Below are 27574 nucleotides of genomic sequence, written 5' to 3'. Positions count from 1 at the left end.
AACATCCCTAAAGAACATAGAAACAGCAGAGAGTGGGATATTTTTAAGACTACAGTAAGTCATTCTAGTAAAAGATCTTCCAAAGTGGGAGGGGAGACTTGTAAAGTATTGAGGCCAGGGGTAGATGGATCAAAGACCATTTCCTGGGCGGAAATGAGCCTGGTTCATGGCAAGAGATAAGCTCCCTTGATGGACTTCTCTATAGAGATAGTAGGTATTATCTGGATGGAAGTAAGTTGATTGAGCTTTTGTATAGAAGCAAATGATGACAAGGATAATTAGAATTGCACTGGTGTTTATAAAAGTCGTTCCTTCCTAAGGCATTGCGAACTACTTTCTATTCTGTTATAAGCAAGAAATAGGCAGATGGTGCTTTTCTGTTCTCATCTCCAGTTTCAGCCTAGTTCTGCCCTCTAAGTCTAAGTCAAACTAGTCCAATCTGCCTTCCACATGACTACCCATCAAATACTCAAAGATAGCCATCATGCCATTCTCCCCACCTCAAAGACAAATATTCCTGGTTCCTGCAATCAGTACTTGAATGACATGATTGCAAGCCCCTCAATCACCCCAATAACCCTCCTGTGGTCGTACTCTAGCTTCTCAATGTCTTGCATTGAGTTAAAGAATCACAGAATGTTAGAGTTGGGAGAGTAATAAGCAACCAGTTAACCCAATCTATTCCCGAAAGCCATCTCCTCTAGAAGATAATAGTCCATAGTAGTCCATAATAATTGAGTAATCATTCAGCAACTCTTTGAAGTTCTCTGTTGAGGGAGAACTCACTACCCATTTCATTTTGGGATAATTCAAATTATTAGAACATTTTCCAAAAATGTGAAACCTAGAGCTGACTTCCTCACCAGGACAGAGTAGAGCAGGACTATTTTTTTCCTTTGTTCCAGATGCATTTCCTCTAGTAACATGGTCTAAAATCACCTCAGCTGTTTTTTTGAACATTATAGGATGACACTGACACTATAATACATGTTGAATTTGCAATCTGATAAAATCCCAAGGGCTTTTTTATTTTAAAAAGTTTACTTTTTTCAATGAAGCATTTATTTTCTCTCCCTCCAACCTCCCTACCTCCCATTTGAGAAATAAAGAAAAAGAAAATCAAAATTCTTGTAACAACTATGCATAGTGGAATAAAAAAAAAAAAATTCCTACATTGGCCATGGCCAAAAATGTACATTTCATTCTGTCCCCTGAATCCATAATCTTTCTGTCAGGAGATTCTTCATCATTGGTGCCCTGGAATAATGGGTGGTCAATGTGTGGATCAGAGCTCTTAAGTCTTCCCAAGTTTTTCATTCTTATGACATCATTAAGAGGTATCTTGTCTGGTTGGAAGTCCCCTGTCCTGCCCTGCTACAGCTAAAATTTTAAACCTGAGTGAACAAATTTACATTTTTTTCTAGTAATTTTCACCCTACTTGACTTGACTTCATCATTGTGGCTGATAGAAATATTGATGGATCTTCATTCTTGAATCCAATGTATTAGTTAATTGCTTTCAGAATTATGTTGCCTACAAATCTGACTAACATGACAACTGTGCCTTCATTCAAGTAATTGATAAAAATGTTGAAACAGAAGGGGCCCAGGACAGAGCCCTGTTTTCCCTGCTGCTTTTATCCTCCTTTCTTAATCATGGATTATCATAGATATTTGAGATTTTTTTTTAAAAAATCTATTATTTCTAGCCTTGTTTAGACCAGAACACTACACCGAACATTGCAGATATTTATACATATTTAATGAACCAACATTTTACTGGTCACTCTTCTCCATAGGATGTAACAGAGGGGAATGTGAAATAGTAATTATTCCACTTTTACTGAAATTCAGCTATTCCTTAGTGCAGAGCAATGTCTATTAAACCACTTCAATTAAAACTGTGTAGGGAGTATAAATCACTGTGCTATTAAAATCTGTAACTAGAATTTAGCCAGGGTCCAGGAGCTTTTTATGCTTTGTACCCAGTGAGTATTTAAATAAATGTTTGCTGATGGTCTTCAGAAAAGGCTACTTCACATTCAATAAAGCTAAACTGATGGGTTCCTTCATTTTGTAACCCAATCCAGTCACCTTTGCCTATGCAGGGAATTTGGTCAAGGACCTACTTAGCCTGAAGAGAACCACTTTCTGAATTAATTCCTTTTGGAATTCCAATAGCAATTTGGAAATAAGTGACATCTCCAAGAATCAAAGTTGCTGGGCCAGCTAAGTTTTTAGATCGACAGAATTGAGAGGTAATGGGACTGGTGACCACTGAGTGGAGATGGGGGAGAAGTAGAGTTCTTCCTTTAGGTGAAGCCGTATTCATTAAAGTATAATCCTTTGGGGAGTGCTTCCTTGTCACTTAGTCATCTTGACTCCATGCCTCCATTTGGGGGTAGTCCTACAACATGGATGCACCAGCGCCACTCTTCTGTTTAAGAACTTTCAGCAGCTCCCCAAAACCCAGGTCTCCTAATTTCAAAACCCGTCTTTTGATTCCTAATCCAGATTTCTTTCCACTTAACCACATTGCTACACTGGAATCACTTGGTGGTGGTGAGCAAAACCTTCTGAAATACATGCATTAAAAGACTATGCATGCTGGAAAAGTGATGGACTCAGTACAGATGAAGACATCTTTTTTAAAACAAATTTTTCTTTACATGATCAGTGCAGGAATTTGTTTGACTATATGTACTTTTAGTACATATAGTCTTATTTTTATTGCTTCCTCAGTTGTGGGATAAGAGGATGTGAAGGAGAGAAGGCAGCTCTGAAAATAAAATATAATTTTAAATTTTACACACACATACACACACACCCCATGTCTCCCTAGTGTCTCTAGGAGAAAATGCAAACACTCTTCCGTGGTATTGAAAGTCCTCCAGGATCTGACTTCAGCCTTTCTTTTCAGGCTGATTAAACACACTCTGCCTATACAGGCTGCATTTCAGACAAATTCACCTATGTATTTTCTGTTCATGACATCCCACATCTCACCTCCCTGCCTTTGTACAATCTGTCCTCCACCTACTCCCCTACTTCTGGAATGGAGTCGTTCCTCCTCTCTGCCTCTTAGAATGCCTAGCTTCCCTGTTCTGGGCTGGCCAAAGTGAAACAGTTGCTACTCTCTAAGGTTACATTCCAATGAGGAAACAACACCTGCCTCTATAGAGATATACAAACAAGCTATAAGGTGACATAGGACACTACCAGCTAGGAGAGCAGGCAAGGTTTGAGCCAACTCTTGAAGGAAGCCAAGGGATTCCAGCAGGTGGTAGTGAAGACAGCATGCCACTTATAGACAGTTCATGCAAAGGGCCACCTCTAACAGTACTTTTCCTGACCTTTCCTGACATCCTTATTGTTAGTGACTTACTTTAGTGCATATTTTGCATTCCCTTTTCTGTGCATGTGCTGTTTCTTCCATTTATCCCTTAGTAGAATGTTAGCTCCAGCATTGTTCCATACAAAAATGAACCAAAACAACGCAGCTCAGTTTGGCTGTAATGTAATATGCATGAGAGACAATAATGTTTAATCAGCCTTGAAGCAAGATTCTGGAGGGGTTTGTGTCCCTAGCTCCTAACACAATGTAGTAAGTGCTTAATAAATGCTTATTGAATGTATAATATCAATAGTTAGCCTATAATGAGTATTTAGCATTATAATAACAGGAGTTACAGGATAATAGGAGACATGTTAGATGACCTTGAGTAAGGAGCTTCTCATGTTTTGTTCGGACCTGAGATTTTGTGATTTTACTGGTTTAGAGAGTTGTCAGTATAGAATCCCAACCTGCTCCCCCTACCTTCTTCCAATTATAGATTAGCTCCTGATTTAAAATGTAAAATTTTAGACAGTTGCCTAGTCACCGAAGGGTTAAATGACCGGGATTTGAAATCCGGTCTTTCTGACTTCCATACTGGTTCTCAGTCTACCCTGCAAGGCTGCCTCTCAGTTCTCAGACTTTTCATTAAAGATGCAGAATGTTAATTACCATACATAATGCCTGCCTTTGGGTATGGAGGCATGGTGGAGCAAGGATTTTCATTTCAGGGTGCTTCAGCTAAAATGGGTGGTTTAGAGACTCTTTTCCACTCAGACTTTCAACCTACACAAGCCCAGACTGAGGTGGAGTTGGAGTCCTGATAACAGTAAGAAATACAGTGTAAATAGAGGAACTGATAAAATCAAACCGATAGAAGACAGAACAATGTTTTCTCTGAAAAGGTTATTCTGAATTTTTTAATTTAAGAATTTCAGAGCCTCTTGGGAGATGCACAATGTGATGGGTCTGGGAGAAAGTAGTGTTTTGGGAGAAAGTAGGGTTGTTTTGTGAAAATGGCAACACCCCCAGAATTTCTACTTTTCTTCTCCACTGGGATCAAGCTTTTTACCAGTTTAATTTCTCCTCTCTACTTCTTTTTCCCCAAATAGGTCCCCCAACCATTCACTCTGGCATCAAAGACATGAAGGTTTTGAAAACAACCCAGTCTGGATTTGAAGGATTCATCAAGGACCAGTTCACAACTCTTTCTGAAGTGAAGGACCGGTGCTTTGCCACCCAGGTTTACTGCAAGTGGCGTTACAGTCAGTTCCAGAATGTGGACTTCCAAGCAGTATGGTGAGGAAGCAGGAGCATGTACTGATCCCCCACTCCATGAGTTGGGTTGGAGTCCATGGCACCAGCAGATCAAATAAACCAACACCACATTCATAAAGGAATGCCTCCTCTGGTATTATGATATCTCTAGATGACGGGTGAATGTAGGTTGTTTTCTCTTGAATAATCCTAGTGCTTGGGCCTGGCATGTAAATGTGTAACAACAATGTTCTCTCTCTCACACACAAACACACACACACACACACACACACCATATTTCATAAGCAATCTATTCCCTTGTTGGATAGTTCCTATCATTTAAAAGTTATTCCTTATATTGGTCTGTGCTGTAGACCCATTGCTCCTGGTGCTGTCCTTTATGGTGACACAGAACAAATGTTTCAGAGGTAGTATGGGAAAATTAATGGGTTAGAGTCAGAAAGATTGGAGTTCAAATGTCTGACTCTGCTATTCTGTCACACTTGTGTCACCTTGGGAAAGTCATACAACATCTCTGAGCCTCAGTTCTCTCAACTGTAGAATGAGGAAGGTGGACTACATGACCTTCCTTGGGTGAGTTCTAGAGGAAATGTTTGTTCCTATTAGACAGTGAGCTCCTTGAGGGCAGGGGCTATCTTCTGCCTCTTTTTGTATCCTCAACACTTAGCACAGTGCCTGGAATACAGTAGGTGCTTAATAAATGTTTATCAAATTATATTGAATTTAGGAATTAGGTTGGGCCAGACAACCTCTGAAGTACAGAGATGCTCTGCCCCAAAGGTCCTGTCCAGCTCTAAATCTTTAAGTAGACTTCCTCTATACAAAAGTCCTTCAAAATGCTTGAAGACAGTCATGTCCTCCCTAAATCTTTTCTTCTCCATCCCCAGTTTCTTTAACATTTCTTCATATGATATGATCTCCAGATTTCTCACCATTTGAGTCACCCTGTTCTGGATGGATTTTGATTTGTCATGATCTCTTTGGAAAAAGACATTGCCCAGAACCAAAGAGAACTCTGCAGAAATGGTGTGGCCACTACTGAATCCTGGAAGCTCTCTGATTCTGTCCTATGACCTATAGCTATTTTCTTCCTTTTTTTTTTGAGAAGTATTTCATCTAAAATACATACATGTATGTACCATATATGTATATATGATACCTACATATGTTTATTTATTAATGCTACCTTATAAATATTCTAACCTCTCAGTTTGGTGTGGTTTTAAAAGAAAGCTAGGCCTGCACTGAGAGTCAGATACTGCAAGGAGAATAGAGTTTTGTTATCAATTTGGGGACTAGCTGGGGTAAGGAATGGGAGAATTGAAATGATCAAATACCTTCTTCCTATTTTTGTTTACCTGATAGGATCAGAGACTGGGGGAGTTTGTAACTCACTGGTGCCAATTGTCAAATGCACTAGATGATTAAAGTTGCCTGGTAGCTTGATGCCAGGGCCAAGGAAGGTGTGTGTGTGTGTGTGTGTGTGTGTGTGTGTGTGTGTGTCTGTGTGTCTGTGTGTGTCTGTGTGTACTGGGGAGCGGGTGTTTGGAGACGAGATGTACAGAGGGAGTGGTAATGAGATTTTGAGGCAAAACCAAATATCACAATGTTCTAATATTCTTAAAAGTTCTTTCTTTCCAGTGACTCATATTTGATCATCTATCAGACGACTAGAAATATTGTTTGCCTTTACTGCATGGGGAAATGAGAAGCATAAGCATCGTGATATTAGCATCCCTAGCAAGATGGGGGTAGGGGAAGGTGGAGGAGAAGGGCAGGAGGGGACAAGTAAAGTCGTACTAAGGAGAAGGGGCATTATTAATGAAATCATTTGAAAACAAAAGTCACACCGTTGCTATCTCTTAAATTTATTAGTTTCCCTTTCTATGTTTAAGGAATGGTGTTCGGGATATTATCCTGGAGAAATTTGCTGGGCCATATGACAAAGGACAGTATTCCCCTTCAGTTCAGAAGACCCTCTATGACATTCAAGTGTTCTCTCTGAGCAAAATTCCAGAGGTATCTTTTTTTTCACTAAACCCTTTGTAGAGTTTAAGTTGAGATAATTTGCTAGAGATACTCTTGTCTTAAGAAAACTCTTGACTACAAAATAGAAAACTGAATACTAGATGAAAAACAGGCTGCTATGACAATAATTCTGTGAAGCAAAAAAAAAATAAGCAAATAATGGGAGATAACTAGAAATGGCAATATGGGGCAATAGTGTCATTCTCAACTCCTCTCAAAAACTCTGCTTCCTTTTCGTTTGCTCCTGATTTAGGGTAAACATGACCTGTAGCACTTCTATGTCACCACATCATGGTCTCAGAGTAGATCCGAGGATGTGCTGATGTTTCAGCACAGAGGACATACTTTTCAGTATAATCTGCATTATTAACATTTTATTATCACCTTCTTAAGTCTAGGCAATCAACACAATCAAGCAAGCACTGATTTGTAGCATTAGCCTATTTCTGAGCTCACACTGAAAATTTAGCAATTTGCTCTCACTAGCTGGTAGCATGCCCCTGAGTGAATCTGTTTGTAATGAACCAAAAGATATGAGGAGGGCTGTGGAGAGGAGCAAGGAGGTTGTGGGCAAAGGGTAGTTGACAGAAAGGGCTGGTTGGGGACTTATGTGGAAACAATTGAATATGTTTAGTATAGAATGATAGAAGAGCTGACTTGGATAATATGAGATGGGACCTGGCAAAAGAGCAGAGTAGGAGACAAAAAAAAATTTACAAATACTAGAGGGATAATAGGTAGGTAGCCTCAGACACTTACTATCTGTGTGACCCTGGCTAAGTCACTTAACCCTGTTTGACTCCATTTCCTCATCTGAAAAATGAGCTGGAGAAGGAAATGATAAATCACTTCAGTATCAAGAAAATCACATAAAGGGTTACAAAAAGTCAGACATGACTGAAACAACTTACAATAACAGAAAGAGTCTTAAACAGGAACAATTTGGAGGGCAGGTAAGAGAAAGTGGGTGGATGGATGGAGGTTCAAAACAATCACACTCCATATTATTGAATTGATTTCAGATAGAAGACATGGAAATCAGCCTCCCTAACATTCACTACTTCACTATTGACATGTCCAAAATGGGGCTAATCAACAAAGATGAGGTAAGAAAGCTTTTTGAGTATTCAGCATGTAACCACTCTCAGTACCAGCTATGTCTCCCATCCTAAGTTTTCAGACCAGAAACCTGTCTACCATCTTAGCAGCTCTTGGGTCTTCCTAGGTGATAACTAATTAAGAATTTCACACTCAGGGCACTTCAAGGACTCAAGGACTGGAGAGTCTAGGAGCAGAAGGATGATTGGATGCTTAGAGGGGAGGTGGAGGTAGAGATGGAGAGGGACAAAGAGAACAGAAGGTGTTCAAAGCACAAAGTTCTCAGGGAGACTTCCCTGAGAAATGATACCTTCCCTCCCGTCAGTACCTTATTCTTCCTCAACTAGCCAAAAGTTTTATTGATTAGGAAGCAGCAAGTCCAGTAGCAAGGAAGCTTTTTAGGGGGAGATGACAGGGCATTTGTGTTTCTAACTAGAATTATAGAAGGTGGGATGAGGAAGCTCCCTTCCAGTCATGATGTTTGGTTTTAGAAAAGCAGCTAAATTATGGGAAGGTTTCTTGTTTATTTGTTTATCTTCATTTCTCTTTTGACGGAGAAAAACAATTAAATCATTTCATTTATCTAGTTACAAAGCCCAGGGACATTTTTAATGACAGTGGAATCATTAGCAGTTATTCCCCATTGCTAAAAGACTGGGATGGTGGGGGAAGAGATAAAAGGGGGAAGGCACTTCTGATCACGTCAATCTATGGGCAGTTTCTTATCATCAGCATTCCATAGGCAACATTTCTCTTAGATTGTTCTTGACACAGTTTTATGGATGGATTTTTTTAAACTTTGGACTTTTCTATTAATATGATTATATCTATTAGCTGCATAAAATATCTATGTATCCATATACATGCCTGTATGTATATTTTTTTAATGGAACTATTAATTTCATTCATGTGGGGATGCTCCTAATGTTGAAACTCCCCCCACCAACGTAAACTGGAAACTCATTTGTAACTTAGAAGTCTTAGAGACTTCCCTGGGGAGTTGAGAAGTTGTGATTTCACCATGGTCATACAGTCACCATCGTCACAGGTAGGACTTGAATTCAGATCTTTCTGCCTTCAAGGCTGGCCCACTATCTACCATTTCATGTTGCCTCTTGTGTGCATCTATGTATAAAAACATATATACAAAACTTGTGTGTGTGTGTGTGTGCGTGCTAAAATGTTATGAGGTTCCTATATTTCCTAGGATTTAAAATTGAAAAGGGACCTTTGGATTCAAATGGTCCAAAGGCCTCATTTGGAAAATGAGAAAACGGAAACCTAAGTAGATTCAAGAACTTGCCCAAGGTATCATAGGAAGTTAGGGGCAGACTGAGATCTGAGCCCATATTCTCCTCCTCCTACCAAAGCTAGTGCCCACAATGACCAGGCAATATCCCTGACTTTGGTCAAATATTGGAAATGCTACATTTTGACTAGAGGTTCTATAGACTCTTTAGGCTACATGCCTCAGGCATGCTTGTGCCATGTTTTTCTTTATACCCTTGCCAATTTCTCCATGTTCCCTCTTTTTAAGAACAAGGGTCTACCCTTCCCCATGCCAACTCAGAACAGATCCCCAAAAGATGGCTCTCTCAGAATCAAAATACTTGTGTGTCTGTATCCCTAAAAATATATCTCATGATTCCCTACCAATGTGTGTGCTTAGCTTTCATAGTTAGCCAGAGGACAAAATAGCTCAAAGCAAAAACATTTACTGGAGGGGCATACTAAGAAAAGTCTAGTGCCCAATCCAGAGATGAAAGAAAGAAGCTGATCCAAGGTGTATATAATGATATTTCTCCTTCCAGATCCTTTTCATGAAACCTCAGCCTAAAACAGCATGGTGGCCTCAATTGATGTCAACAGACATTTGTTAAGCTCCTGCTCTATTAAGTGACAATCACTATGCTAGGCACTGGGGATGCAAAAGCAAAGGGGAACATTCCTAGTCCTCAGAGAGCTTACATTTTGTCAGGATAAACAACATAATAATGACTAGAATTCATAAAGTGCTTTAAGTTTGCAAAACATTTATATACACTCTCACTTAATCCTTATAACAACTCTGAGAGGTAGGCACTACTCTTCTCCCCACCTTACTGGTAAGGAAACTGAGGTGAGAAGTTAAGTATCTTACCAAGGGTCATATAGCTGATAAGCATCTGAGACAAGATTTGAACTCAGGGCTTCATGACTCCAAATCCATATCCACAGTGCCACCATATAGAAGTATATTCAAGCTATATACAGAGTAAACATAAGGTGATTTGTCAAGAGAAGACACTAGCAGTTGTAGGAATCAGAAAAGGCCTCATGTAGGTGTCACTTAAGAGGAAAATATCTATCTATCTGCTGAGAAAAGCAAATGAGCCTTCCCAGACTCTCAGGATCACAGGGTAATAAAGGCTTCTAAAAGAGTTGACTAGGTAGACCTGTATCCTTAAGCCTCCCATTTTGGGGGCCCCACCCATAGGATCCATGGCTCTGGAAGGATCCTATACTAATTGTACAATAATTTGGCAATGAAAAGTGCCAAACCTTGTTCCATTCATGAGTTTCCAAGGAGGGCTCAGGAAAGTGTGCTATTTTAATTATTTAGTATAGGGTTATCTAATAATATATATGGAGAGTACCTCTCTTTCCCCTTCCTCCCCCTGATATAGTATTAAGTTGAAAGACCACTAGGAGGCAGAAGACCTGGGATCTTGGTACCAGATTTGTCTCTAAATATCTGAGTAACTTTAAGCAACTCTCAGTTCCTCTATTCACAAAGGGAGGGGATTAGACTCAACAATCTAAACTTCTAAATTTTGGCAGTTCTATAAATGCCTAGAGTTCCTTAGGAGGGAGTCTCACAGTTCATTGATGCAAACACATGTGTATAGCATTTTTCTCTGTAACCAAAATCAAGCTGATTCAGAGACCACATAAAATGAATGAGATGAAAAGAAAAAGGGGAAAGATGATTCCAAAAAGAAAAAGCAAAAAGAACAGGATGAGAAACAGAAAGTGAAATTACCCACGTGAGGTTCTGCAAATCTCTGACTTACCGTGACCTCATTTATCCAGATGTACCTTATCTTACAACTTCATTCTCTGGAGCATAGCAAAATAGATCTCTCTGAGCTGTCCAACAGAGGGTATCAAGTCCATGCACTTAACATTCCTGTGCTTTGCTCCATAGGAAAACCTTGTCAAGCCCTCTCTCCAGATCCATCCGTTCTTACTTTGTGGACAATTGCAACACATTCAGTTATAGTTCTAGTCAGATCGGAAGTAGGGAATTAGAAGGAGGAGAGGACACTAGGAATGGACAGAGGGAAAAAAGGGCAACTGACTGTGAGGAAGACAGGAAAAAAAATCCTAAAAATAACAGAAGCCAGAATTCCCAAAGTATAGAGCCCTCTGGAGCTCTCCAATGCAGGGGCAAGTGATGCTTGAGACTATCATTCTTGGTGACAAAGTGCACTAATTATCATAATGATGGCCTTGAGTCTTTGATAAAATGCTAAATTATCTTCAAGATGCCAGATGGGTGATGTGAGGATCGTATTGATACTCATGGAATTTAAAATGCAGTCGATTGTTAGGGCAGGGGCTGTTTAGTTTTTGTCTTTCCCAGGGTCTTGCACTTGATAAACACCATAAGATGGTGAACTCCTTGAGAGCAGGGACTATCTTTTACCTCTTTTTGTATCTTCAGGGCTTAGCACAGTGTCTGGCACATAGTCAGGCTTGATGGTTATTGACTGATTTGGATAGAATTAAAAATCCTAATGGAAATCTTTAAGTAGGGCAAGAATTTTGGTAGGACAGGGACAAGAACTGGACTATAGAATGAGAAGGTGTGGTTTGGGTACAATAGTGGATCAAGATCAATCTCTACCCTTTCCTCTCTTCTTTCCACTCAACGTGCCAAAGTTTAATGCTGAGCAAAGCTTGAGAAACTCTCTTGGGTCCCCCTTCCCTTGGGATAAAAAGAGCACCCAACAGTGTGGTTCTGAGGCTTCCTTCCCTCTTCAGCTTTATGGAATGTATATTGCTCTGCTTTATGAACTCAACAATTCAGCCAAACTGACTTTCTACTCCTTCCTAACTGCACAGTGTCTCTCCTAAGCCTCCATACTTCCACCTCATGGAGACCTGACTTCTTTCAGAGCTCAGCTCAGGGGCGGCTTCCCAAGGGAAGCCCATCTTGGTGCTCCACACCCTTCATAACTTCCCCAAAATAATTTTGAGAGTGTTTTGTATATAGTTCCTAGTGAAGTGTGTGTTTGTGTGTGTGTCTGTGTGCATGTGTGTGTCCAAGCTATTCTTTCTCTCTCCTCTCCAACAGAATGTAAGCTCCACGAGGGCAGGGACTATATAGTTTTATAACCCCAGCACCTACTGGAGTGCCACAGTCTCATAATTACTTGTTGAATAAGTGTGCCGAATGTTGGATTGTTGAACAAAGCAAGGATTCAACACAACACTGAATTGCTCTCTGGTGAAGGCAGAGTAACTAAAAGAAGGAAGTTAAACTATGAGTAATGGAAAACCAGTGAAGGTCTTAGAAAAGAGATAATAAAACATGTCTCCTCTTTCATATCAAATTGCTGGGGGACTATGAGAACAGAATGTTGGATAGGTCATCAAACGAGTTTTGTATCAGGTGTTTTTGCTAAATTGCTTTTCTTTGTCACAAGAAGGAGGTGGAAAATGATTGGTAAGTAAAGATAAAAGGCATAAATATAATGTCTTTTTTTTTTTTAACAAGGGATGGAATAATTGCAGTAAACTTTAAAGAACGCTGCCTCTGTAGTGAGAGGACCTGGATTCTGATTCTGCTTCTGGATTTAGTGACTTTGCAACCTTGAACAAACTACTTAGTGAGGTCCTCAGTTTACTCAAAGTAAACTAAGGGGGAAGGTCTCTGAGGTTCCTTCTAATTCTAGATCTATGGTTCTATGGAACACTTGGGAGAGGTGCTTATAAAATGTTTAAAATATTTGTTAAAAAATGTTGTCCTAGGGGCAGCGGAATGAGGATCTTCAGTTTGAAATATATAGGAAATTAGCTTATTTGGAATATCTCATTCCCTAACAATGCCATCTATATGTATGTACATATATATATGTATATATATACATATTCATGTGTATGTATATATATATTTATAATTAAGGACATACTGTGTGCTTGCATGTTCACTTAAATATGTATATATAATATATATATTATATATATAACTTATGTGCATTTTTTACTGAATATTTCCATGATATAAATTAATAAAACAAGTGAATGGCTAGATGTCAATATCCCTCAAGCTAACATTGTTTCTATCCATAGGTTCTACTCCCTACTGATAACCCATATGGCAAAATTACTGGAACGGTCAAAAGAAAGCTGTCTTCAAAGCTGTAACTCATTTTCACCAGTCATCAAAAGTCATCCCTCTGCCAAAGAGATGTCAGATTGTTGTAGTAGTACTGGGTATCACAGCAAAAAGCTATCCTTGCTTGCTAAATGCCAGGTTAATTTATAGGGTGTATTTTCCCCCCATTCAACCATTTCTCACTGCTGGACCTACCTCACCGAGATGTTCTATGGATGAACTCATCAGGGGCTGTGACATGCTTTGTAAAAACAGAATGTTCCATGAAAGCTTTTCCTTTGGGTCAGCTTGTGCTTTCTCAGATTCCTGGAGCATTCAAATCGAATCATTAAGAAACTAATAATAAATTATAAAGATGCAAAAATCAATTAATTAGTCTCTGAGTTAAGGAGAAAAATATCCAATAATGTTTTTGTGCATGTGATGGCAAATTTCTCTTATGGATGATGCAGATAATTTAATGATAGAATCACAGCAAAAATTCATTACCAGGGTAACTTCAATTAGTGTCTGAGTACCGCAAATCTGTAAGCACAATGGAGTCCATGGAGCCCTGGGAGCTCATATGCCTGTTTTAATGACATATTTGTGATTCTATGCCTTGACAATATGTTGGGTTTTAATTTTTTGCAGTCTATAAATAATGATGATCACATAAAGGGTCAGGAGGGAATAGTCAGATTGTTTCTCCTTTAATCATTGAATCACTATGTACAAAAGAGCTACACTTAATAAACACTGATTATTTCCAGACCTGTTGGGAGTTTTGTTCTTGTCTTTTTAATGACCAAGTAGCAAAAATGATTCCGGTTTCTATATTATCTTTGACATTTTGTAAACTAAATTATGAGAAATATATCATAATAACTTGCTTAAAGAATCTTTCTTTGTTCAGGAAATTATCTGATGTGCTTGATGGAAATTTTTTTGTTTTATCCCCTAAAACATCATTCCTTACCCCAGCTTCTACCCCTTCCTCATCTCACATGTCCTAGACCCAAGGAACAGGTCATCACCCAACTTTACTTGTGGAGAGGAGACTCCCAGAACTTTTGAGGATGTAAGAACAGGAACTCACCTAACTGACAGCAGAGAAATGGAGTCTCAGTCAAAATCTTCTTGAAAAAGGATATTATACAAAGGGGGAGGATAATTTTCATCAGCACTACACTAAATCAACTTACTAAGAATAATCGTTAGCCCATATTTGTTGCCTTTGTGTATTCAAAGCAAGTTCTTCAAGGGAAAGAATTGCTTTGAAACACTGCCTGATGTAGTTGATACCTGGAACCTGGTCCAAATAGATCAAGATGGGAGTTGATAGCTCAACCTTTTGGGGTTTTTCTTCCTTTACTTGTTTAAAAAAAGGCAGGGGGCTGGACTGTATGACTTCTAAAGATCCAGTGGCTCCAGAAATTTGCCATCACATGCACTAAAGATCCAGCGGAGTTGACAGCTCAACCTTTTTTGGTTTTTCTTTCTTTACTTGTAAATAGAGAGGGGTACACTCTATGACCTCTAAAGGAAGGTTTCCTTCTAGCTCCAAATCTCTAATCCTATGACTATCTCGTTTTTGTATTTGAATGTCTAGCACTTAACACACTACTTAAAACATAGTGAGCCCTTAATAAATGCTTTTTCATTGATTCAGGTACTTCAGCTACATTTCATTTATTACTAGTTTTGTCATTTCATTCAACCCAAATGTTTGAATAACTTGGAGGTGGGATATAATAGCTGACTTCGAGTATTTAAAAGCATATCCTAGGGGAGTTTAATAATCATGTATTATTATTAGCATTTATGTATTGCTATAAGATTTATAAAGCCTTTGACATATGCTAATTCATTTGATCCACACAACAGCTCTGTGAGTTAGATTCTATTATTATCCTCTCTTTAAGATTGAGGCACTGAGGCACAGAGAAGTTAAAAAACTTGCCTAGGATCACCTTGTTAAGAAACATTGGAGGTTGGATTGGCACCAAGGTCTTCTTGCCTCCAAATCTTAGACTAGCCACTGTGCCATCTAATAGATTCTAATAAGGAGTAGACTCTGTTTAGCTCCAGCGAGTAGAGTTAGAGTGCAGTGACGGATAAAAAGTGGTAGACAGGCAGACTGAAGCTCAACAGAAGGAAAAATTCAACAATTCAAGCTGTCTGAGAGTGAAATGACATGACTCAAGAGGTAGGTAGCTCACCATTTCTAAAAGCCTTCAAGTAAAAGTTGAAGGTCAACTCAGAGATGTAGGCAGGGTTCTTATTCATATACAAGGTGGACTCGATGGCATCTAGGTGACTTTCTAACTCTAGCTCTTTGTGAAATTCCTCATTTGTAGCTAGTATAACTTGTTCCTTATAAATCAAATAAATGTGACCTCTATCATCAGTATTCCACTAGTCATAAGATTATGAATTAAGAGCTAGAAGGCAACCTACAAGTTATCTAATCCAACCCCATCATTTGACACATGAGGAAACCGAGGTTAAATAATTTTCCTCGGGGGCAGAGCCAAGATGGCGGAGTAGAAAGACGCACATACACATAGCTCTGAACCCACAACCCATAGAATGGCTACAGGGAAGTAACTCACGGCGAATTCCGCACCCAGAGGCCACGGAACATTGGAGCGAGGGAGATTTCTGTTCCAGAGAGACCTGCAAACCTCTCGTGGGGGGGTCCTTCACGCTGCGGACTGGGCGCTGGGACTGGGAGCTGAGTGCAGCCCTGCCGCGGCCGCGGCACCGAGAGGAAAAGATCCGAGCAGGCTTCACAGACAGGATCTCCAGCGGCCACGCGGGTCCCTCCACCCACAGAGGGATCTGCAAACCTCTCGCAAAAGGTCCGTCGCGCTGCAGACACAAAGCCCAGCCCAGACCTGCTGCGGCCACGGCTGCAGCACCGAGAGAAACAGATCCGAGCAGGCTTCAGGGACGGGATCTCCAGCGGCCGCACAAGTCCCTCCACCCACAGGTGACAGGGGTGGGTGAGAGAGTCTCTTTGGCGGGTCGAGAGGGGAGTGGAGTGCCCCCATAATTCAGGCCCCCCCCCCCCGGGAGGTAGAAGCTGAGAGGCGGATGCAGACAGGGGCTCCCCAAGCGGGCGGGAGCTTGAATCCATTGCGGAAGGTCTGCGCATAAACCCCCTGAGGGAACTGAGCCTGAGAGGTGGCCCTGCCCCGATCTCAGCACCAGATCATAATCTCATACTGAATAGCAGCCCTGCCCCCGCCAAAAGCCCTGAGGCTGGAAGCAGCATTTGAATCTCAGACCACAAACACGGGCTGGGAGGATCAGGAGGTGAGGTGGGTGTGAGGAAAATATTCAGAGGTCAAGTCACTGGCTGGGAAAATGCCCAGAAAAGGGAAAAGAAATAAGACTATAGAAGGTTACTTTCTTGGCGAACAGGCATTTCCTCCCTTCCTTTCTGATGAGGAAGAACAATGCTTACCATCAGGCAAAGACACAGAAATCAAGGATTCTGTGTCCCAGCCCACCCAATGGGCTCAGGCCATGGAAGAGCTCAAAAAGAATTTTGAAAATCAAGTTAGAGAGGTGGAGGAAAAGCTGGGAAGAGAAATGAGAGACATGAAGTCAAAGCATGAACAGCAGATCAGCTCCCTGCTAAGGGAGACCCAAAAAAATGTTGAAGAAATTAACACCTTAAAAACTAGCCTAACTCAATTGGCAAAAGAGGTTCAAAAAGCCAATGAGGAGAAGAATGCTTTCAAAAGCAGAATTAGCCAAATGGAAAAGGAGATTCAAAAGCTCACTGAAGAAAATAGTTCTTTCAAAATTAGAATGGAACAGATGGAGGCTAATGACTTTATGCAAAACCAAGAAATCACAGAACAAAGAGAGAAGAATGGAAAAATGGAAGATAATGTGAAATATCTCATTGGAAAAACAACAGACCTGGAAAATAGATCCAGGAGAGACAATTTAAAAATTATGGGACCACCTGAAAGCCATGATCAAAAGAAGAGCCTAGACATCATCCTTCATGAAATTATCAAGGAAAACTGCCCTGAGATTCTAGAACCAGAGGGCAAAATAAATATTCAAGGAATCCACAGAACACCGCCTGAAAGAGATCCAAAAAGAGAAACTCCTAGGAACATTGTGGCCAAATTCCAGAGTTCCCAGGTCAAGGAGAAAATACTGCAGGCAGCTAGAAAGAAACAATTCAAGTATTGTGGAAATACAATCAGGATAACACAAGATCTAGCAGCCTCTACATTAAGGGATCGAAGGGCATGGAACAGTATATTCCAGAAGTCAAAGGAACTAGGACTAAAACCAAGAATCACCTACCCAGCAAAACTGACTATAATACTTCAGGGGAAAAAATGGTCTTTCAATGAAATAGAGGATTTTCAAGTATTCTTGATGAAAAGACCAGAGCTGAAAAGAAAATTTGACTTTCAAACACAAGAATGAAGAGAACCATGAAAAGGTGAACAGCAAAGTGAAGTCATAAGGGACTTACTAAAGCTGAACTGTTTACATTCCTACATGGAAAGACAATATTTGTAACTCTTGAAACATTTCAGTATCTGGGTACTGGGTGGGATTACACATGCACACACGCTCACATACATAGAGACAGAGTGCACAGAGTGAATTGAATAGGTTGGGATCATATCTTTAAAACAAAATGAAATCAAGCAGTGAGAAAGAAAAATATTGGGAAGAGAAAGGGAGAAATTGAATGGGGCAAATTATCTCTCATAAAAGAGGCAATCAAAAGACTCATTAGTGGAGGGATAAAGAGGGGAGGTGAGAGAAAAACATGAAGTCTACTCTTATCACATTCCACTAAAGAAAAGAATAAAGTGCACACTCATTTTGGTAGGAAAACCTATCTCACAATACAGGAAAGTGGGGGATAAGGGGACAAGCAGGGTGGGGGGGATGATAGAAGGCAGGGCATGAGGAGGAGAGTGCAATTTGAGGTCGACACTCATGGGGAGGGTTAGGATCAAAAGAGAATAGAAGTAATGGGGGACAGGATAGGATGGAGGGAAATATAGTTAGTCCTATACAACACAACTATTATGGAAGTCATTTGCAAAACTACACAGATATGGCCTATATTGAATTGCTTGCCTTCCAAAGGGAAGGGGTGGGGAGGGAGGGAGGAAGAGAAGTTGGAACTCAAAGTGTTAGGATCAACTGTCGAGTAATGTTCTTGCCACTAGGAAATAAGAAAAACAGGTAAAGGGGTATAGAAAGCTATCTGCCCCTACAGGACAAAAGAGAAGATGGAGACAAGGGCAGAGAGGGATGATAGAAGAGAGAGCAGATTGGTCATAGGGGCAATTAGAATGCTTGGTGTTTGGGGGGGGAGGGGATAAAAGGGGAGAAAATTTGTAACCCAAAATTTTGTGAAAATGAATGTTAAAAGTTAAATAAATAAATTTAATAATAAAAAAAAAAAAAATAAATAAATAATTTTCCTCAAACCACACAGATAATAATTGGCCGAGCTGGGATTTGAACCCAGTCCCCAGGCCCAGCATTCTTCCCTTGGGAAGTCTGCAGGAATCTTTCATATTTATTCTAGAAAACAAGAATATGGCAGACTTATTAGACTGGAATCTGTTGGCCCATTTTTGACATGCATCTTTCTGCCTCTCTTGAGCTTTGGGAAAAGAAATAATTGCAACTGGTTTCCAATTAGCTAATTGATTTGTTACCTCATGTGTGCAGCAGCCTGGCCTCTGGTCTATGAAATTTCCAAAGAATATCTTCCCATTTTCCCCTTTTCATGGGTGGTATTGAGTTGAGCTTTTTGTGGTTGTGAGGGTTGTTGTTGTTGGTTTTTTTTCCCCCCAGTTAGGATTTAAATCATGTACTGGAAAACAGGTTTCATGCTTCACCTGCCTTTTCACACCAGTGGCGGCAGCGCAACCCTGGCAGATGGGTGGGCAGGCTAGGAATTAGAAACAATCTGTAAGCTGATCCCAGGTAGGAACTGCTGTGGAAACACTTCAGCACTCAAGTCAAGAAGAGGAGATGCAGAAAGTCAGCACGGGGGACTGGGGACCATTTCCTCTTTGAGCAGGGGAGCTCCTCTCACCTCCAGAATTTTCAGCCTGGGTCTCTCTCTCCTGCTCTGAGCATGCCAAACGGGGGATTCTCAGAAAGGGTTGGTTGGGATTCTTTTTGTTTTCAGAGTTGCAAATCACTTTCCTTTTATTACCCCATTACATAATTTGTTTTTTAAAAAGTGTATATTAAGTTTAACAGCGCAATCAAATTTGCTCTGTTGTGTTTTCACTTATATATGTCTTTTTGTTTCCTTCTGCACTTTGAAATGTTTTATTGATGTTCTTTCTCTTTCTTTCTTTTCTCACGTCTGTTACTTCTCACTCACTTACTTCCAATTTCCACCTTCCTTCTGCCCAAACAGAACAAATGAGTATAGTCACGTAAAACAAGTTGAAGATCTGGCCACATGTATTCTGTCTTGTTGTATGCCCATAGTCCATCTCTGCCAAGAGGAGTGAGGCAGGTAGACTTCATCACTGATGTCATGATAGAGGAGGGAAAAAGAGGAGGAGGAGAGGAGAGGAGAAGGAGGAAAAGGAGAAAGAGAAGGAAAAAGAGAAGAAGAAAGAAAAGTCTTTCTGTTGATTTAAGGTCTGTGTCATAAGAAATGAAAAAAATCAGAAAAGAGAAGCATGGAAACACATATAAACCGATGCAGTCTGAAGTAAGGAGAATCCAGAAAATAATAAACACAACTGATTATGACAATGTAAATAGAAACACACACTCACGCGCACACACACACACACACACACACACACACACACACACACACACACACACACACACACACACACACACACACACACACACACACACACACACCCCAGAACTGTAATTATAATGATCAGACTTGGAGTTAGCTGCACAGGCAATTTGGTGGCACAGTGGATCAAATGCTGAACCCAGAGTCAGGGAGACCTGAGTCTGAATCCTACCTCAGACACTTACTAGCTGTGGTCCCTGAGCAAGTCACTAAACCTTTGTCTACTTCAGTTTATTCTGTAAAACAGCGATGATGATGATGATAATAATAACTAACACCTGTCTCCCAGTGTTGTTGTGAGGAACAAACAAAATAATATTTTTTACAAACCTTTAAACCATCCATAAATACCAAGTATCATTATTACTATTAGTGAACAGTAAGGAAAAGATATAATAATAAAAAATGTCAAGAAACCTTAATTTTTTTTAAGAAAAACATTAGGTTCTTTGCCTTTCTAGGGTCCAGACCGAAATCATTCTTTTCTCCTGTTTCAGGACCTCTTTTCTCCAGTTTCTTTGCCAGGATTTACTGGCTCAGTCTTCAAACAATACTGGCTCCCACCCCACCTCCCCAGGAACCTTCATTGGAGAGATGTGAGCTTTCCTCTGACCCACTCTATTTTCCCATTTTCCTTTCCTTAGGACTCTGAGCCATGGGGAGAGTCCACAGCTGCTCTCTGACGAGGCTTTCTCTCTGCATTCTGTCTTGCAAAGCCATCATCACATCTGCTCCCATAATAATGTCCCTGGAGAATCATCAGTCTTCTTTTCAAATAAGTGAATTTCATCATTTTCCTCAACTTCCACTGGGTTCCTTGACCCTCTCAAATTTGCCTCATTGCTACTCCCATCTCTTCATGGTCCTGTTGTCTGATGGTTTCTTTCTGTCTTATTTCAGCTGCTTGTAGGCATAAACAGTCTTAATACTCTTCATTCTCATCACTTCCTCTGTATCAACCCCTAGGTCACACCCAACCTTTAGAATGGAAATGCTTCCACTGGGATAATAGACTCCCAGATTTCAAAGTATGAAGTAATCTTAGAGATCTTCTAATCTTACTTTCTCATGTTATAGAACTAGAAACTGAGGCTCACAGGGAAGGTAGGGTGGAAAGGGTATGAGACAAGGAGTGAACACACAAGAAGTGTGTTCAAATCCTGTCTCTGATGCCTCAGTTTCTTTATCTGTAAAATCCATAAGGTTGAATTCCATGGTCCTTGAGGTCATTCTCAGTTCTAAATCTACAATCTACGTGATTTGTCCAAGAACCCACACATAGTAATTATCAGACCTGGGTTCAGACTCATGTCCTTTGACTCCAGATCTAATAGGAACCTATCATTTTATTGGCTTCTTTTCCAAACTCATAAAAATTGATTTCATTTGTTACTTTTAGGGAAGTAGAAGTAACTGAATTTGGTTTCTTATTCCCCATCTGCAGAACGAGGGAAGTTGGATCAGACAAAAATAATAGATAGCATTTATATATAGCACGCAAAAGTTTGCAAAGCAGTTTACTTATCCTAAGACCCATGAAAAATAATTGTTCATTTTATCCTCATTTTATAGATGAAGAAACTGGCTGAGAGAGGTTAGGTGACTTGCCCAGGGCAACACAGCTAGTAAGAGTTAGCAGTAGGATTCGAACTAGAGTCTGCTTGATTTCAAGGGTGGCACTCTATCCACTAGATCTATCTTACTGCAGTCTAGCATGAGCATTCCAGGAGCAATGGTAGCAATGATATTGATTTGCTTGTAGAGCCCAGAGAGAGAAATAGAAGGGACTGAGGAGGATGATAGGACATATGGACACATATATGACACCAGTCAGTTGACATGATGACTCAGGGAAGATGACTGACTGGGATATGAAGCATGGTTTGAGCTGGGTGACCAGGGACCACATAAGTAGTATGGGCTAGGTGAACTGTCTCTTATTCATTCACCAGCCAAAATAGCTCTGCTCAGGCACAAGTTCCAAAGTTGAGTAGGTTTACTCTCCTTTACCACAGGGGACTGGGGACCATTTGTTTTCTGGTAGCCAAGTCTGAAGATGTCCTAGGTAGGGAAAAGTAGAGCATCAAACAGAGTGGCTTGCTAGATTGTCAAGTGAACAGCTAGATGGAATGCAAAGTATGGTTGAATCTGAGTAAAGTTCAACCTCATTTGCTTGGCATTCAAGGCTTTTACAACTGATGCCATCTCTACTCCCAGAGTACTCTCTTCCACATTCCCCACAATTCCCCAACCCCGGACTTTATGTGCCCTCTAGAAACCTAATATTTTCTGTTTTTTACACCTGTGCTTCTGTCTTAGGAGCCAAATCCAAATGCCAACCCTTTTTCCTCCATGAAGCCTTCCATTGGTAACAATATTTCTCCCATTAAAATTTACAAAGCACTTTATATTGCTATAATGTACTTATGTATTTTGTTGGATTATAGCTATTTGTTTATGTGGCTTACCCCTATGCTAGACTCTAAGCATTGTGAAGGCAGGAACTCTGTCTTATTTATACTTTCTGCATCCCCCAATATATAGCATAGTGCTATGCAAACAGTAGACACATAATATAATACTTGTCGAATTCAATTCGATTGATTTGAAGAGAGCAGCAGTTTTTTTCTTTACAAGGGTAATCTCCAATCAGTAGATCCCATTAGCTTATGATGAACCCTGCAAGGATAAAAGGACAATGAACAATCAGTATATTTTAATACCTTATTGCATGCTCAGAATTAGGACTCTGGAAAAAGAAGACTCTGGAAATACATGTTGAAAGGGTACGTAGTTCTTTGCCATGCTATCAGGAAGAACCATCTTTAAAGCATATTAGATCATAAGGTCTACATCTAGAAGGGACCTCAGAGGTAAATCAAATCTGACTGAACTCATTTTACAGATCATTCAATCAAGTATATACCAAGCACTTACCATGTGCCAAGTATCAGGGATATAAAGACAGAAATGAAGTGATTTCTACCATCAGTCAATCCATCTTTTATATTAAGTGCCTATATATACCTATTATGTATCAGGCACTATGCTAGATAGACCCAGGGAATACGAATGTACAGAATGAAATATGCCCAACATGAAATGAACTTACATTATAATTTGGCAAAATATGTATAAAAATACAAACAGCATAAACATGAAGTTAATAATTGTATATTCTTTATGTACATGCATATATAAGTATATATAAGTAATTAAAAGTAAATGCAAGCTTGTTTGTGAAAAGGGCATTGACAGCGGTGGGCAAGAGAGCTTATATTCTGTCAGGAGAAACTGAGGCCAAGAGCAGAGTAATTGACTTCTTCAAGGTCACAAAGATAGTAAGTAGTAGAGCCATGATTTAAAGCAAAGTCCCTGCAACAGCAAGCACCCTGGCACACCCAGAATGATCTACTAGCATAGGTTCTTGGATCTGCTTTTCTTAAAGGAAAGCAACATTTAAGGGGTCAACAGTCTTCTTTACTTACATTTACTAGTTCAGGGGGACCCTGAACATCAGAGAAAATATAAGCAGAGAAAATGCAAACAGTGAAAATACAGAGAAATTAGCATAAAGAATGACAGACAGGGCTTTCACTGCCTGGATCAAGGTAATACTGTTATACACATTACATATGCCACTGGATCGAGAGAGACTTTACATCTGAGCAATCAGAGTGTCTGAACATGCAGCTACTCAGAGTCTTGACCAGGGAATCACAAGGTCTTTCTCATAAGAGAGCTCCCAAAGCAAAGCAACAACTCAGAGTATATATTTATACTTCTCAGAGCCAGAAGGCATCATAAACCTTGTGACTCAGTGCCTCATCAACTTAGTACCAAGAGGTATGGAAGCTTTCCTACAAGCAAGCCTCCCCTAAGGAAGCTTCCCTTAATGGGCTCCACATGAGACCTATTAATGGGCAGGGAAGATCTTATATCTCATTAACATTACAGTCCCCTAAACTCTGAACCCAGTAGTCTTACTACCACATGATTCTGAGATTTAATTTTCTTTTGAAAGACATACAGGGGGGAAAATTCCCCTACCCACCTCAGTAATTCAGTCTCTATCTAGGAGTGAAAACAAAACAAAACATTGCCCCTTCTTTAAATCTAATCTCTATACATTTTAAACTCATTTCCTTTTTTCTCTTTTTCTAGCCGGAGACTAGATGTTCATTGGTTTGAATACTTGTTCCATCAATTCTATCTCCAAAGCACCTCTTACATTCTTCCTCTCCCATTTAGGACATTTCAACAGTTTTCTACCAGTTTTCCAACTTTCAGACTCTTTCTACTCTAATTTTGTCCTCTGAACACTACCAGACTAATTTCCCTAATACACTAGTTTGATCAGTTCATTTGCCACAAAAATCTTCACTACCTCCCATTTCTTTCTTTCTTTTTTTAAAGCTTAACCTGCATTATTTTCTTTTAAATTCATTAATTTAAGTTTTCAAGATTCATTTCCAAAAAATTTTTGGGTTCCAAATTTTCTCCCCATTTCTCCCCTCCCCCACCCCAAAACGCTGAGCATTCTAATTATCCCTATCATCAACCTGCCCTCCTTCTAACATCCCTCCCTTCCCTTATCCCCATCTTCTCTTTTTTCCTGTAGGTCAAGATAAATTTCTATACCCCATTACCTGTATTTCTTATTTCCTAGCTGCAAGAATAATACTCAACAGTTGTTCCTAAAACTTTGAGTTCCAACTTCTCTTCATGCCTCTCACCCCACCCATTCCCTTTGGGAAGGCAAGCAATTCAATATAGGCCATATCTGTGAAGTTTTACAAATGATTTCCTTAACAGTCATGTTGTGTAAGACTAACCATATTTCCCTCCATCCTGTCCTGCTGCCCATTGCTTCTATTCTCTCTTTTGATCCTATCTCTCCCCAAGAGGTGTTGACTTCTAATTGCTCCCTCCTCCCATTTCCCTCCCTTCCATCATCCCCCCCACCCTGCTTATCCCCTTATCCCCCACTTTCCTGTATTGTAAGATAAATTTTCATACCAAAATGAGTGTGCATTTTATTCCTTCTTTACTCGAATGTGTTGTGAGCTTCATGTTTTTTCTCTCACCTCCCTACTTTGTCCCTCCTCTGAAAAGTCATTTACTTTCCTCTTTTATGAGAGATAATTTGGCCCCTTCCATTTCTCCCTTTCTCCTCCCAATATATTTCTCTCTCACCACTTAATTTTATTTTTTTTAAAGATGTGATCCCATCCTATTCTATTCACCCTGTGCTCTCTGTATGTGTGTGTGTGTGTGTGTGTAATCCCACCAACTACCCAGATACTAAAAAAAATTTTCAAGAGTTACAAGTATTGTCTTTCCATGTAGGAATGTAAACAGTTCAACTTTTGTAAGTCCCTTATGATTTCTCTTTGTTGTTTATCTTTTCGTGCTTCTCTTGATTCTTGTGTTTGAAAGTCAAATTTTCTTTTCAGCTCTGGTCTTTTCATCAAGAATGTTTGAAAGTCCTCTATTTCATTGAAAGATCATTTTTTCCCCTGAAGTATTATACTCAGTTTTGCTGGGTAGGTGATTCTTTGTTTTAGTGCTAGTTCCTTTGACTTCTGGAATATTATATTCCACGCCCTTCGATCCCTTAATGTAGAAGCTGCTAGATCTTGTGTTATCCTGATTGTATTTCCACAATACTTGAAGTGTTTCTTTCTAGCTGCTTGCAATATTTTCTCCTTGACCTGGGAACTCTGGAATTTGGCCACAATGTTCCTAGGAGTTTCTCTTTTTGGATCTCTTTCAGGAGGTGATTGGTGGATTCTTTCAATATTTGTTTTGCTCCCTGGTTCTAGAACCTCAGGGCAGTTTTCCTTGATAATTTCATGAAAGATGATGTCTAAGCTCTTTTTTGATCATGGCTTTCAGGTAGTCCCATAATTTTTATATTTTCTCTCCTGGATCTATTTTCCAGGTCAGTTGTTTTTCCAGTGAGGTATTTCACATTATCTTCCGTTTTTGCATTCTTTTGGTTTTGTTTTGTGATTTCTTGGTTTCACATAAAGTCATTAGCCTCCATCTGTTCCATTCTAATTTTGAAAGAACTATTTTCTTCAGTGAGCTTTTGAACCTCCTTTTCCATTTGGCTAATTCTGCTTTTGAAAGCATTCTTCTCCTCATTGGCTTTTTGAACCTCTTTTGCCAGTTGAGTTAGCCTATTTTTCAAGGTGTTATTTTCTTCAGCATTTTTTTAGGTCTCGTTTAGCAAGGTGTTCACCTGCTTTTCATGCTTTTCTTGCATCTCTCTCATTTCTCTTCCTAGTTTTTCCTCCACCTCTCTTGATTTTCAAAATCCTTTTTGAGCTCTTCCATGGCCTGAGACCACTGAATATTTATTTTGGATGTTTGGGATACAGAAGCCTTCACTTTTATGTCTTTACCTGATGGTAAGCATTGTTCTTCCTCATCAGAAAGGATGGGAGAATATATCTGTTCACCAAGAAAGTAACCTTCTATAGTCTTATTTTTTTCCCTTTTTTGGGCATTTTCTCAACCAGTTATTTGACTTTTGGGTCCTTTGTCAAGAGTAAGGTATACCCTGGGAATCTGTAATATCTCAGTTCCTCCAAGGTGGCACAATCTAGTGTGTACACTGATCTGGAAGCAGGAAGATTTTTGTGTCTAGAATCTTAGCAGTTACCTCTCCACAGCCCCCCTAGCCTCCAGTTCTGCCAAGTCAGCACTGGGGGCTGATTTTCAGATAAGCTGGATGGGCAGGGCCACCATTCAGTGTGAGACAAAGACCAGCTCTCTCAGGGCCTTTACAAAAGGCTGAGGTAAGACTCAGCTCCTCAGTGCCCCCAGGGGTTTTACAATCCAATAATGTATGTGGGCTGATGTAGGGGGTGCCCTGAGAACTGCTGCTGCCTGCCCAATGTGGCCTCAGTGACCACTGCCTAAGGCTGGAGCTATGGGAAGGCTCTTTTCCCTTCCTGGCCAGCTGAAAAAACCCTGTCACTGACCTTTGGCACCTGTGGGTTGAGGGATCTGAGGACCCCCTGCTGTGAATGGAGATTCTGCCCCCAAGGTGTCCTCCTCCCAGAGTCTTGTTGCAAGGCCAAGGCTAGGCTGGACTCCGCACTCTGCTCTGCATCCGGTGCAACCGATGTTTCCTGTGGGCCTTTCAGGTCACCCTGGGCTGGAAATCTCCTCCACTCTGTAGTTCCCTGCTTCTGCTGCTCCAAAATTTGTTGAGAGTCCCTCTCTACAGGTATTTTATGGGCTGTGGGGAGAGACCCTGAGTACGTGTGTCTTTCTACTCTGCCATCTTGGCTCCACCTAGCTCCCTATTTCTTAATGGTTTAATTTCAAGTTTTCAGCCTTACATTTAAGGGTCTCTAAAATCTGTTGGACCATCATCAGATATTGTGACTTTTGTCTTGCTACTGAGCTCTGATGACTCTGAAGGAGACAGTGGGGATGATGACTTTGTACAGCTCTGCTTCACTTAAATTCAATTGGCTCACAAGTCATCACCTTTGTGATGTCATTGGTCCTCTTTGAGAATGAAAAAACACCAACAACAGGTTCCACAATCTAAATAACCACTCCACATTTGTGTTAAGATGCTTCATTTGGCATGCCTTATGCTGTGATCAAACCA

At 40.2% G+C, this 27574-nt stretch overlaps 1 protein-coding gene and 1 long non-coding RNA gene across 3 annotated transcripts in view; one reads left to right on the top strand and one right to left on the bottom strand.

Moving 5' to 3' along the window:
- The window catches only part of LOC140529878 (uricase), a 43183-nt gene extending 29309 nt beyond the window's left edge, over window positions 1-13874 (top strand). For both annotated transcript variants that reach the window (XM_072648866.1, XM_072648867.1), the window contains 4 exons: window positions 4447-4633; window positions 6508-6631; window positions 7663-7746; window positions 13076-13874. In XM_072648866.1, the coding sequence (XP_072504967.1) occupies window positions 4447-4633; window positions 6508-6631; window positions 7663-7746; window positions 13076-13150 (470 nt within the window). In that variant the 3' untranslated portion in view covers window positions 13151-13874. The remainder of the gene's footprint in view (window positions 1-4446; window positions 4634-6507; window positions 6632-7662; window positions 7747-13075) is intronic.
- Window positions 13875-20334: 6460 nt separating this feature from the next.
- Window positions 20335-27365, bottom strand: LOC140524207 (uncharacterized). The gene is made up of 2 exons (XR_011973607.1): window positions 26934-27365; window positions 20335-22620 (listed from the first exon to the last, which is right to left on the bottom strand). It is a non-coding gene; the product is annotated as an uncharacterized lncRNA (long non-coding RNA).
- Between the last annotated feature and the right edge of the window lie 209 nt (window positions 27366-27574).

The sequence above is a fragment of the Notamacropus eugenii genome, chromosome 2, assembly GCF_028372415.1.
Source record: "Notamacropus eugenii isolate mMacEug1 chromosome 2, mMacEug1.pri_v2, whole genome shotgun sequence".
In the NCBI taxonomy this organism is placed as follows: Eukaryota; Metazoa; Chordata; class Mammalia; order Diprotodontia; family Macropodidae; genus Notamacropus; species Notamacropus eugenii.
The sequence above is the reverse complement of the archived record's forward strand: the minus strand, read 5'-3'. Positions and strand labels throughout refer to the sequence as shown.